General features: G+C 43.6%; 1 protein-coding gene across 1 annotated transcript in view; it reads right to left on the reverse strand.

Moving 5' to 3' along the window:
* LOC126527347 (uncharacterized) overlaps nt 1–14,283 on the reverse strand; it is a 48,660-nt gene that overhangs the window by 12,851 nt on the left and 21,526 nt on the right. Inside the window, exons 8-17 of the mRNA XM_050175143.3 lie at nt 13,875–14,021; nt 11,438–11,561; nt 10,110–10,276; nt 9,857–9,964; nt 8,571–8,663; nt 7,836–7,968; nt 4,421–4,536; nt 3,536–3,599; nt 1,968–2,079; nt 555–655 (exon numbers count right to left, since the gene is read on the reverse strand). Coding sequence (XP_050031100.1) covers nt 555–655; nt 1,968–2,079; nt 3,536–3,599; nt 4,421–4,536; nt 7,836–7,968; nt 8,571–8,663; nt 9,857–9,964; nt 10,110–10,276; nt 11,438–11,561; nt 13,875–14,021 — 1,165 coding nt within the window. The remainder of the gene's footprint in view (nt 1–554; nt 656–1,967; nt 2,080–3,535; nt 3,600–4,420; nt 4,537–7,835; nt 7,969–8,570; nt 8,664–9,856; nt 9,965–10,109; nt 10,277–11,437; nt 11,562–13,874; nt 14,022–14,283) is intronic.

Below are 14,283 nucleotides of genomic sequence, written 5' to 3' on the forward strand. Positions count from 1 at the left end.
ATGTCATCTCGGTGATCATTCCTTCTTTTTTCACAACCAGCACGGTTTCCGGCCTGGTTTGTCATGCCATACACAGCTTCTTTTTAATTTATTACTGAACTTCAACTTAGACTCATCACTTCAAACTGACGTCATATACCTAGACTTTGCCAAAGCATTTGACTGTGTTCCCCATCAGCGGCTTTTGGCCAAACTTTCATGCCTCGGTCTCGACCCTCTCGCACTGTCATGGATCCGTTGCTTACGAGCTTATCCTCCACGATGTATGTAAGCAAAACTTCTAGGAAAGAGACTTAACAATTAAAGCCTGCATTTACTTGGTTTAGGAGATAAAAGTGAGCAAATCTTAAGAAGAAATTGATGTACTTTTTTCCTGAAAAGTAATTACTTTGAGGTGAAAAATGAGGAAAAATTAAATTTACATTGACCGGTTTTTGTTATCGGTACCATATGTAAAAAATAAGGGAATAGCTTCTTTCCGAATCGATTTCCAGGCGTTCGGTGATGTACGTGTTCATATACGAAACAAAACAAAAAAGTCTGAGTTTTTTTACTTGCGTAAACGTTGCAGTCCACGGACTTTTCAAGGTTATGCGTGTCATCCTCGCTGTACATCGAAGTCGTGTAGCATGACGCACCGCAGTAAGCCACAGCACTGCAAATTAAAACAAAAAGAAAGGATACACAGCCGTTTGCTATGACTTCTTGTAGCTATTGCAAACAATTGTAACGACGAAAAGAAAATAGGCCACATGATTAACGCTAACGATTCCTTAAGCTTCCGTAAGCTTCGCCGTCTCCAATTTCCTCATTGAAATACTCGTGAAATGCAACAATTCCCTCATAAGACGATCGCTGAACCAATTTAAAAATTAATTCGCAGGTTAAATGGGAAACAATCAGCAGGTTCGTACGCGAAATTTAGGTTTCCACATGCGCTTGAATACTATACAGAAAAGTCCTTGCCCTGTAGGAATCGCCTACTTCATACGTCAGTCGCCAGATCACAGAAGAAATGTTCCTCTTACGAAGAAAACTCCCCTCGCTCTAATATATGCAATACTGTGACTGAGAGTGGCCGCCTATGGGCCACCATCAGTTGCACTTAACTCTTCGAAAACTATCTGTGAGCACAACAAAACAAGAAGAAACGAAGACGAAGACAAGCGCTTGTCTTCGTTTTCGTTTTTTTCTTGTGTCCTTGTTTTGTCGCGCTATGCAGACACCTTTCAATGATGACTGACCAACAATCCCATATCGCCACCTTCCTCGAAAACTCCTCGAAGAGGCAAGACGAGTATCGAGTGGAGCTCATGCATAACGCGTTGCTGTGTGCTGACCACGGCTTAAGTCACGGATGCGAGACCTCGAAAGAGAGGCGACATCTCTGCCACATTTATCGCGAAGTTGCCAATGATATTAAACTGATATTAAAGCGAAAGCTTTACTGGCGGCGAACTTTCGGTTTCGCCGTGGCCGTGCTCCGAGGAGGCGCATGATATCACACCGCGTTCCTCGTCACACCGACTTCCTCGCCGTTGCGCTCGCCTCCGCTCGCTTCGCCAGCTGCGTCGCATGCCTGATAACATGTCGGAGGATTGAAAAGGAGAGCTCGCGTGCACCGCAACCGCAGTTGAGGCGGCAGTATGGACGGCGACGATTCTGATAAGCAGGAGGAGGCCTGGAATCGACATCGGAACGAGATGAAGAGGAAATGAATCGCCCAGGAAACAGATGAGCAGCGCGCCGAATGACTGGCTAAGCGCCGCCACATAGCTAGACAACCAGACTAACCTGGACTTGCAATCAAGATTAAACAAGGCTAACCATGCTATGCTTTAGCTTTCGTTATGTATATCCTGGCATAGCCGTGCTAAGCCACTGCCAATTTTCTTTTTCACCAGTATTTTCCTGGTAAATACAACAGGCACGTAATGTGACTCCATTTTGTGGAACTAGACGCTCACGTGCAGTCTTTGCCGCTGCTGGAGCATATCTTGAGACAGTTCTGGAGCGGGAGGACGGCCTCCGTGTAGTCGGAAGTCTTGAAGCCGAAGTTGTCCTTCTTGACGTAGTCCTCTGTCGGGAACGAATCCAGAGTTAAAGAAAAAAAAAACACCATATGATTACGAGGCACGCCGTATATAGTGGGGGAGACTCCGGAATAGTTTGGACCACTTGGGTGTTCTTCTTTAACGTGCACCTAATTCTAAGTACGTGGGTGTGTTTTTTTTTTTGTTTCGCATTTCGACCCCCATCGGAATGCGAAAACATCCCCACGTACTTAGATTTAGGTGCTCGTTAAAGAACCACCCCAGGTGGTCCAAATTATTCCGGAGTGCCCCCACTATACGGCAACGACGAAATCAGACCACAGCTTCCGTATAGGGCGAGAAGCGTTGAGCTGTATAGCAGTGAAGAACTGTTAAGAAGACATTCCAGTTAACACTAAAGACAGTTTCGCTTACAACCGCTTCCCACTACGCATGCGATCTACATTTTTTGTGTTTTTTGTGTTTTGTTTCGAGAATTTGCTGCTTGTGTTCGCATTGTATATGCTGCTCAATAACCACGCGTCCAGACTGGATGTCCTTATTTGGGGCCTGCATGTGCCTGTCCGCGCTTTGAGTGCATTTTTTTTTTCGAGTTACCTTCATTTCTTATAGTGGATTTTTTTTTTTTGTCTACACTGGTTGTTACTCTCTTATAATAAGGAAGAAAAAAGAAAGGCGGTGCCGTAGCCTAGTGCTTAACGCACTGGCTTGAGCGCGCAAAGAACCTTGCTTCGAATCCCGGTGAGCAAAGGCAGAAAAAGAAAAAAAGAAAAGCTCGTCTCTTTCGTGTAATAATTAAACAAGTGTTTTACAGTGTATGTTGTGGTGTACCGGGCGACCATAGCTGGATGTGACACTGTGGTGAAGGACGACTTGCAAATGGTCCACTTCCTGGCAACAGTAGTCCCTCTTTAGTTTGCACATTTAGAGAGTGAAGAAAACTTCTTGTACACGTCTCTTTTCGCGTAGCTATATTTTCCCGCAGAATGTTACACGGTGTGTTTCTATTAGTACGTAACTATGGCTTTGATTGCGAACTTAAACAAAGTCCAATACAACTTTACAGTGAGTAGTCTCATAAGTTCAGGGCATGTTAATTGTCGATTTCTATGACGATTCAGTTGCGGTAACTAACCGATATACGCCGTAAAAGCACTTCGTGTTAAGCCAAGGTTGGGTTACAACCGATAGGTCTGTTTTATTAACTTTGCATATCCCTATCAAAAAAAAAAGAAAAAAACCTCGCGCGGTCCTTAATTTCCGTATTCAATAGTCCCACATGACACATGGGTTCCTTATGTTTCATATGCGATTATTGGATAGAGGTATGATTGGCCACATGCATTTGTTGCCATACCAATGTGTCAGTAAATTATGAAAAAAAAAGGTGCAGCCGAAGTTCTTGATGCATAACTATGTTAGTGGCATGATTTATCAAAATGTCTTTCAAGAGCGTCTGGCTCAACTTCAGCGACACTTACCGATGACAGCTGGGCGTTCGAGAATCAATGCAGTCATAAACACCATGTTGCTCGTGAAGTCGGCCTAAAAAAAATAAGAAAAGCACATCAGCCGAAATCAATCGTTACTGCCGCTACAAAATTTGAGTACGAAACTTTCATCACCAACGATACTTAACGGTACTATGCATACCCCCTGCTATTACTGTGTACGCCTTTTTGTAAACAAATTGTTTTTCCAATTTCTGCCAAGTAATTGCAAGAAAAAAAAGAAGGAAGAACACGGACATAACGCCTCGGGTAAACTGAAGAGGCCTTCATCGTGTATGGTGGACGTAAAATACAGTGAATAAGAGGATATTGATGCTCCATGTACGGCCCCGAGCATTTCGAAGTCATCTCAGCTTTAAACTGTCGGGTCAAATTTGCTAGCTCCTCATTAAATGAGATGGACAAGCGATGTTCGGGAAGATAAGAGTGAATAACTTTAATATTTACGACGTTAATGTGCTTGTAAAACTATTATTGTAAGAGTGAATAACTTCAATGTTTACGACGTTATTGTGCTTGTAAAACTATTATTGTAACATACATATCTAGAAGGAACGTGAGGCCGATTTTTCTTTCAGCACGATACGCAGGCACGAGCTGGAGTGTGTGTTTAACGAACCTACGAGGGGGGGAGGGGGGGAGTGTTTAGAGGTGCCGGCACACGGACCGACGAAAGCACAAACTACGAACGGTTAATTATTCACGGTAAGTTACAACGTCCACTTACGCCACTTTTTCACTGAAAAGAAGGCCTGCACGCATTTATGTAGGCATAATACGCCGTTCGGTAAACCGCGTGGTCCAACGAAGAGAGAGAGAGAGAGAAACGAAATCAGAAAAAAAAAACGAGCCTACCAGAACGCGTGGGACTCTGGGCGGTGTTAGCTCGGCCACTTCGTATAACTTCTGCAAAAACTTCTCCTTCACAGCAGACGATCCCATCACGGCCGCTTGCACTTCATACGGCTTCGCTGCATAGAAAAAAAAAAAGAAAGAACGTAGCGACACGAAAGCAAAACAACCGCAAGCTGAAACTTCGGCTGACATTTTGTAGCTTTCGCTGGGCAATATTTTGTTGTTATCGAACATGTAGGACGGGCACAAACTATACGAGGGAGCATTACGTCACCGTCGCCTTCACGGCCGAATCCTCCTCGAAGCGCATCCCCTTCGCCTTTTCTCCCTAAACAGTCCGCCCAACACGTGACCGCGCGCTCTACGGCCAAGGCGGCCCAGTATGCTTGCTTCCCGGTAACACTGTTAAATAATTTACGCGCTTAAAAATAAAGAATGGTGTAAATTTGTCTATAGCTGACACCCTTACACCTAAAAAGAGTGTAATTTACACCCTTAAAAGTGAAGAATAGTGTAAACATGTTTAACTCACCCTTATACACAAAAATGGTGGAAGGGTGCGAGTTATAGACGCACTCACACCCTTATTTACTTTTAAGGGTGTAAATTATTTTCAAAGTGTAGATTTTGATAATCGACGTGCACTTGTTCGGGTGCTTTTACGACCGCGCTGTACGCACTGTTTCCCATACGCTTACGCAACTCCTGGGTTTTTGTTGTTGTTGTTGTTGTTGCAACGTATACGCATCTATCGTGTCCGTTGAAACGATCGACCCCGGCGAACAGACGACGCTGTCGCAGCCTTTTGTCTTTTTGGAAGCGAGCGCGGTGAGTGCGGCTATAGTGCGCTGGCCGTAGGCTTGCTAAAGCTTACTACGACAAGATCACGTGTTGGGCCGACGCTCTTTCTGGGCTCAATTTTTATCGCGTTACGCTCCCTCCTAGTTCTTTCCTACTCCGATGTTATGAAACGCGTTTCGAAGTGACGTGCAATGTAGGAGTCGCATGAACGGACGTATATCTAATACACATAGCCACGGGTCTAGGTATACTGGGTGCTTTTCTTTTAACGTTAACATAAATTTTTTGTTATAAGTCAACTGTGGCACATGCCACAAATGTACTCGTTGAGCTAGATTACTCCTGAAGGCCGACATTACTTACAGTGAAATTCCAAATGCATAATTTAATCATTAACAAAATGTCACTAATCCACTTTTGAACTGAGTGCTTTAGCGCACGAATTCCAATGCATGAATTGAAGAAAGGGATTTCATAATGCACGGCCACTTGAAACGAACTTTGAAATAGGCACCAATTTCTGATAAGCACTGTCACACTTGGGGTAAAAGAATGCACTGTTGTTCCACTTACTTTTTTTCACAAATTAATAAACAATTTAACAAAGCCCAAAGTTACTGGAACACCATTGTATTTCGTCGCAATCTTTGGGAATGCATATCTCGAAGCTGCTGTCATTCTCACAATTCATTCCAAGTGGATATGACTATCGGAGTCACTGGCTATATTTTGCAAATTGCAATATGTGTCGTAAATTAATTAGTTTCAAGTTTATTTATTTAAATTCATTAATTAGTCAAATATTAATAAGTTCTTCTCTTGCAAAAAATGTCTGCCCCTGGGAGTAATTAACTCAAGAAGTAGAATTCTGCTGCAAGCCATGGACGAATAAACGAAATGCTTTAACAATAAAAGTAAACAGAGACCCCGCAGAGCATCGCTTGTTAACTGGTATAAAGAATGTACATGGCGATTTTCAGCCTCCGTCTTCTTTGACGTGCAAAAGGTGAAATATGGAGAGCTATAAATTTCGTGCCAATGTAGGTACACATCCGTCGCCTGACGATGTAGGCATTATGGCTTGTGAAGTGGCAGAAAGTCACAACACATACCAAGATGTACGCTTATATATATAGAGAGAGGGCTCTTTATTAGAAAAACAGAGAATTTTGCCGGCGCTTATATAACCGCTGGCATGCTACTCTGTATAGGGATGGGGAATGGGATTAAAAGATTCCAGAAAAGAGTGGGAGAAAAAAAAAAGGATAAAAGTAAATATCGGATGCTTATAGACTGCCGTATTTTCTGCATACTACACTGTACTGTACTACATCGTACAATACTATACCATATTGGACTATATTATACTGTACTACAATATTGTGTGCGTGATGTTCCTCTCCCTAATATCCACGCTTAATTGAAGAGAGCCTGACTTCATTCATTTGTCACTTGTGTCTATTTAGATACTCTGGAGACTGTTCAAGCTAACTTATTGCAAAATATGTTGTAGCTGTTCAACCGACGATAAAAATAAAAATAAATTTGTTATGTAAAAGGAGACAAAGTTTCGTGCATAAATAATAACTAATTTATTTATGGTTGCAAGGCTGCAGAGTAAAGTTTTAATTGAAACGAAACTGGAGACGTATGAGTGGTTTTAAGCGGTACTCTGAAGCACCTATAGTGGCTCAGACCGACGGTGTACCGCTTCTATCACGAGGGACCACGGATAAAATACAAAAGGAAACTTCCGGGTCCTTCCTGCCCTTTCTCTTTAGGAATGTGTGAGATGCCTGATAAAGTGCGTTTTTAGAGGAAACGTCAATATATATAAATCGTAATTTTGGCTTAGCTCCCACCAATTCGAAACTTTTGCTTTGTAAAACGTTAGTAAGGTCCAAGTTAGAGTATTCAATAATTTTGGGAATTTCCCACGTCAATTAACTCATTCTCAGAATCGAAGCCATCGAGAACCGTGCAGCACGATTTTTTTCTTACTTTATCCAACTTCTCGCGCACAGCAAGTGTCACTTCACTCAAGTAATTCACTCTTGAGATGCATCACCTGTCACGTCTGCGTAAGATCTCGCGTATCGCGTCTTTGTCACAAGATGTGTCTTTACGATTCCCAATTTGCGCGACTATATTTTGTCATCACCATTCTACATTTCTTGCAGAAATGATAATCAATTCGTGATTGAAGTGCCCCATGTTGCCACTCCGATGTGTATTTCAATTCTGTCACTACCGCAACAATCGTGTACTGGAACTGCCTCTCAACTTCGGCCGTTTACATCGATGCCAACGGATTAGAAAAAAAGTCCCATCAACAATTCATTGTAACTATGCTATGCCGCTTAGCCGCTAAAATGTGTTTTGCTTGCATACCACCCATTTCTCTCGGTAATCCATCGGCCCTGAGAGAAAATAAATGAAATTAATTCTTCCAAACGAGAGATAAGAACCTGTAAACATCAATCCCTATGAAAAAAAAAAAAGATTTCTCCCATTACATGTTCTACGCAGCTTTGAGGAAGAGGACAGGTGTCAGACCAGTTGACACTCATCGCTATAGCCTGTGTGGAACTTAGGGGACGTCGAAACCACATACCTGGGAAGCCGACTTGGAGCCACGTGTAGGACTGGTCGTCTTCGTTATAGCACGACAGCACGTTCATCTTCTCGTTCATTCGCTCCATCACCGTCGTCAGATCGTGGATGTTGAGCGTGATCTCGTAAAACGGCTGCATGCAGGAACACAGTACACTCGCGTGCGATAATAGCAAAATGCGTCGTTCTGCTGCTACGACATATCCCACTTTGAAGGTGATCACCGCGGCATACCTCTTTGCTATACTCAATTTTTCTCAAGGGAAAAGACAAAAAAAAATGAAAGGACAACTTTTGAGTTTGGTGTCGTGGATACTTTTCGCGAGGTACACCCGGCCACAAAATGTTACGGAACATAAAATCTTAAGAAAGCTGCATATACGCGCAGCCTCACAGCGCACTCACAACGCGTCCTAGTATTCGCATTTACAGCCTCTACCAGTACATGTGAACAACACTGCGATCTTCAGTTTTGCTGACTTTGTTATGCTCGGGAATTGAACGTTTTCCCAGATCTCGTGGTCCGTAAACTCTAGTGGCCGGGTGTACAACAGCAGGATTTGACCAGTCTACTTCGCAGTCGCGTTGTCGACGAATACGCAATTTTTATGTCCGAGGCTTCGGTTATATTTTATACTGTATTACAGGCGAGTTGTGCACGTACGTCTCCGTAATGTACAGTTAATACAATCAGCTCTGGACGCGTAGCACTTGAAACAAAGGAACGTCGTCGTACCTTCAACTGGAGTTGGGAGGCGGTGAACGTGCGGGCGGTTATTTTCACCGGAATGTTTCTGTGGCTCAGGTCTCGGTCCCAGATCATGTTATCCTGTGAAGAGACAGAGCGACAGGAGTAATTCTTGTTTCTCGCGTACTAGCGCATAGCGCTACTGCAATAAAGAAAAAAAAAAGAAATAAAAGAAGTGACGCTTTCTGACCGAAAGTCACCCACGCCTGCGTTTTCCAGGCGGACAGGGTAGCTCAAGACAGACAAAACAGCGCGCCAACAGTTTATAATGGTCTACGTACTGCCGAACCTTAGTCGGAAATGAAGTCGGTGTCGTATTTCAATGCTATCATATCGCTTTCACACGGCGAGTACGTTCTTGCACACGGCGAGTACATCCGTTTCTTAAAGTGTGCTCAATCCGCTTGGAGTTAAATGCAGTTCCTAGTTAACGTTTGTCTCTTATGTCTCCTGCTCTGATCACATCGCAGTTTCTTCTTCAGGGGGAGGGCGGTTCTTTCGTGACAGCTTTAAGTGCTGTACGGTTCACAATTAAAGAAAACACGCATTTGATACTTCGCCATCGCTTGCATGTGAGGTATGACGTGAAAAACCTACAGACTGTATATTTGTGCAAAAAATATCAAGTCCCGATGCAGCATACGAGACTTGTTTAAAGAACGTTGAGGTATACTTGCTGTAATATTAACTTTATTACAATTTAAGTGTTGCTTTCTTGAAGTTAACGGCACTGTATGTTGCATGGAAACGACACACTTTTTTTTAATGGTGTTAAAGAAACACCTGTTGGCGTTTTATGCCACCACACCCTCCGTGCTAAAGGAACCGTAAGATCACTCTTTTCGTTCCTCCCTCTTTCTACGTCCTTCCCAACCCAGTTACCACCACAGCGATGCAAAATAGCAAACCGGGAACTGTCATCTATGTATCTTACTGCTCTTTTAGCTCTTTCTAGTTCTCTCTTTCTCTCCCTTAAGAAAGGAAATATACAACTTACTGGTGTTAAGCTAATCTAATTTAGTGTTTCTTTGTTTATTTCGTAACTATTAATTACAGCGCAGTAGTTCACACTACAGTGCGGCTCCATTTGTACGTTAAGGTATCAGCTCGCTTACCCGCCACCCACAGCATGTCGCTTACCTTCATTTTGTTTTTTCTTTTTCATTCATCATTTTTTTTATTTCTGCAGTGAATTTTCGCGCCTAATGCTAATTTCACACTGCTCCGTCAAGCCGCAGAAATCTGCGATGCTGGCGATCCCACAACAAGCTCACCTTGAGGTAGTAGTACGTGATGGTCGCCTGCGTTATCTTGGACATCCTTCCATCCAGTCCATCCATGAGAAGCTCGAAGGCGTGCGTCGGCATATTCCGCACGGTGTGCTTGTAAAAGAACGGTTTATACAAGGTCAGCGTAAGGTCGTTGTTGTTGTTAGACAAGATAAGCCTCAAAGGGAGTAATTTTGCTTAAGGGTGTAGCGCGCGAAGAACGTGTGAGGTACTAGGCACTGTGAGGCTCGCAACTCACAACTCCCAGGTAGCTGGCGTTCATGAGAGTCTCCGCGTCGACGAAGATGACGTTCAGCATGTCGAGGTCGCCCAACCCGGGCAGCGTCACGTTCAGCGTGTATTGGTTCGCAGCGGTCACTGTGCACCTCTCCTGTGGTCCGGACTTGTCGATCTTGTACAGAATGCCTGTTCGCGTGAACAACAAAAACGAAAATAAATAAGGAAAGGAAAGTAACCCCCTACTTTTACTATGTTCTGTAATCGGTCGTCTTAAATAACTTTCTCCCGCGCGCCCTCTCAGCCTCTCTTATCCTCACCATAACCGCGTTGTGAAAATGCCCACGCATTTTAAACGCCCACGCATCTTGTCTTGCGGCTTAGAGGGACAATGAAGTTGAAAGGCATGCTAAAGGAAAAAAAAAAAGAATTAACTTGTATTCATAAATTGTGCTTCTACAATAGTAAAAAAAACAAGAAAAAGAAGCATTGTTTTCTCGAGAAAAGAGTGGTAAGCCATAAAACATGCAGTAAAGATACGCGGGTAGCGACGCCACCTTCAACTTCCCGCACCAGCTCGACGTGATGTCACAGGTTTTGACGGCGTCTGCTTGAGCCTCCTCAACATTTTTGTCGGTACATCGCAGACCGCATTGTATACTAAAGGAGCCGAAGACTAAACGTAGCAAGTTTCAAGAACTTTTGCTTAGCAACCACGGCACCAGTACGAAAGAAAAAAAACACACTTTGAGATCTGTGACGTCATAGAGACGTTCCGATGTGAGAGTTCCGGCACGCAATTCATGAAATAGAAGTTACGCCTTCACTTTCTCTCCATTAACTTCTTACCGTGAAAATAACTAGGATAGAGCTTTGAAACAATTTATCAACCTAAACTGATTTAATATTTCTCTCTAATCTACTGTTAATTTATTAAAGCAATGAAACGGTACCGTCAACGTTAATGCGAATTGTGAATAACATCTAGAGAGAAAGAGAGAGAGAGAGAGATAAGGAAGGCAGGGATGTTGACCAGTCAAGTCTAGAATACCAAAAACGTCAGTCTTACCACAATGTCAGTATACTACCGTCCGCATCGGCAAGGCAGGAAAGGCGTCAGAACGAAACGTACGGACTTGAATTTACCCAAAGAGCTCCACGCGCTCGCGACGTAATGAGAATTTGTGCAGCGTGTCTCCTCGGGAGTAGTTAATTAGTTCTTGCACCAGCAGATACTAGTCGTACAAACCTCGTTATCGAGTAATGTGTTTTTTTCCAAAATGCCACTCCATTCTAAAAATACTCTCAATTTAGAATCACATACCCGTCGACTCATACTGTACTACTTACCATTGTAGTAGTCGTATATCTCTTGGTATGTGCCAGCTGGTTCGGTCTTCTGCGCGTTGCGCTCACTTGTAGCCCAGGGCTCTACGACGGCGCTCATGTGGTCGCTGGAAATGTCGCGAATAATCTGCGAGAAGATAGTTTCCGCGTCAATGAAGTCTTGTCGCCGCCGCTGTATAACATCCGTATTCATAAATGCATCTTGACTTGAAGCACACGCTTGACTTGATTTAAATGACGCCTGTCATGAATGCACCAAAGAAACGTAATGAGTATCTTAGGTGCGTTTGCAGCAGGCGTCGTTTATATCAAGTCGAGCTTGGGCTTCCAGTTAAGATGCATTTCTGAATACGGGGGTAAGTTTTCAAAGCAAAAAGAAGAAAGAAAAGCAGCGTTAAAAAGCAAAAAGCTCAAGAAACATTTTGAAGGAAATAAGGGGTTGCTAGGATGAAAGGGAAAAAGTTACGGTTACGCGTCCATAATGTGAAGCCCTGACGTCACAGCTGACGCAGTATGTTGTATGCGCAGTAAGCCTTGCGATGTTTCGGGCGGTGATCGGTTGGAGCGAACACGCGTATGCGCGCACGAGCTAATCCCCCTTCGATAATAAGAACACCTTAGTCTTTAGTCGTCTTCGCTATAGTGTAGGTGGCAGTCTCCGATGCCGTCTCCACCAATAGAAGCGGAGAGCGTATTCTTTTGCGAATATTCGAAACTGTCGAATAACGAATCGAACAGTGTCCTATTTGATTCTTTCTTCGAATCGTATAGCCGCCATTTGTACATACGTATATTTTTTTTCGAATAGTTCTCCAATAGTTCAAAATGTCAACTGCGCACAATAAACACGAGATTGGAACAAAGGTAGGGCAAATTTCAGCCCCGCTGTCATGGTATAGGCACAAAACATGAGAACCCAGGTAGTGAAGCGAGGACGTTCGCTCACGGAAGTCAGACTTCACCGGTTGTGCTGTGATTGTTCCCACTCTTCCAAGAGTTTAGTGTATGCGATCGGATTGCTTATTTGTTCCTAGTGCTCAATTTGTGTCTTTAATGCACAATGCTTGATGACGTACAATGCAGTGACAGAAACACGCTGACGTTACCAATACTATAGAAAGTGAACATCGTTTTACGTTCATTGTGAAAACGACTTCTCATCATTCGAAAACTATTCGAGAAGTATTTGATATTCGATTCGGTTCGCTCCTGGCACTATTCGATTCGTATTTGATTCCATCTCAGAAGTTAGTATTCGAGAACTCCTAGCGGGGAAATGTGGCTCTTTCCATCCGCCCTTCTTTTCCATTCGTGCCTTTCGTTCCCTGCCACTGGCTCCGGTTATGTTATTTCCCCTTGGCGTTGGTTTATGCATAAGCAGCAAAGCGTAGCGTCAACCATTGGTTTTAATGGACGTTCAAGAGGCCAGGCGCGGTATCTTTTACAGCAGCATCGAGCGAATATTTGACCAATTTGTCCGCATTTCGGAGAACTTATCGGGAGCTTACTTCAAATGTGTAAACCGTAAAAAAAAAAGGAAAAAAAAGAAAAGAAGAAGCTGCGCCCCAATGTCCCTAAAGAGTTTTAAAGCTTCCGCGTCACAATCTGTAGATCCGGAGTAGGAATCCTAGTGGGTCTCTGCAATTTTTTTTCTGCTTTATTGCTTTATAACATTCTGGGAATGCGTTCTGGTATTCCATCGGCGGACACAGGCAAGCATTAAAATGTATGGAGGTATGATCCCATAACTATCGCTGTAAAATGACGATAACAAAGAAGTTACCGTCATTTACAGCGATAGCTTTTGTCCTCGGACTGCCAAGTGAATGTGAAAGAGTACGTGACTCGTTCTCGGGGACATGTTGTCACTGCATGGTGCCATTTTCCTGCAATCTGCCTGCTCCTTCTCCCCCCGCCTATTTTGTTGTTGTTGTTGTTGTTGTTGTTGACGAGTTAAGATGTTCACGCATGAAACGGCACCGTCTACTCCTTGACGAACAGATAGTAAGTGCTACACGCATTTATTACTACGAACTAATGCGTAACGTTTTCGCAGATAAGCGAGCTTGTTGCTCACACGAAGACAATAGAGGACTTCGCTGCACTACTGCGGTGAAGTGTTGCACTCTTGGTAAGCGTTTTTCAATTAACTACCACTCTGGCAAACACTACTGAGACGAAGTATACGAGATAAAGAAAGTTCTAGATTTATATGGTGTTCGTATCATTCGTCGCGCCAAGATACACATCTCGGTGATAACTCTAGTGCAATAATTAATTTCCCTAAAATCCAATCAGGGCACACCAGATGGTTACCAACTCGACAACCCATTATGCTCCTAGGATAACGGTGGCGGGCGAGCCAAGGGCGAAGAGCGAAAAACGAGCTGAGAAGCTGGTAGTCATAAGTTCATCAGGGGTGGTTTGGTCTAACACTCACGTCTAAGTGCGAAGAGTAGTAGAACTCGGACGAGCTCTGAAAATTCCTGAACATCAGCTCCGAGTGGAACTCAATTGAGACGTTGGCGAAACTGGGAGGCTTGGGCAGAGGAGTCTTGATGCGCGCGCAGCCGCGCCCGGCTGGAATCTGAAAAAAAAAAGAGCGAAGTAGTAGCAATACGTCAGGTTCGGTATGCAGTATACTCGGTTCTCCTTCTCTTTTCTTGAAGAGATGAGTCACCATGCCCCGTTGAACAGATATGTGCCTTTCATAGCCCTGCCGAATCCCTTTGTGGCCTGTACACTAACTAATTTATTTATTTATTACGATAGCAATTATATATCGAAAACTACAGGCGAATTCTCGTTGGCGCCGTCGGCGTCGCCGTGATGTTTCCCATAAAGTCCAA

Source organism: Dermacentor andersoni, chromosome 9, assembly GCF_023375885.2.
Source record: "Dermacentor andersoni chromosome 9, qqDerAnde1_hic_scaffold, whole genome shotgun sequence".
NCBI lineage: Eukaryota > Metazoa > Arthropoda > Arachnida > Ixodida > Ixodidae > Dermacentor > Dermacentor andersoni.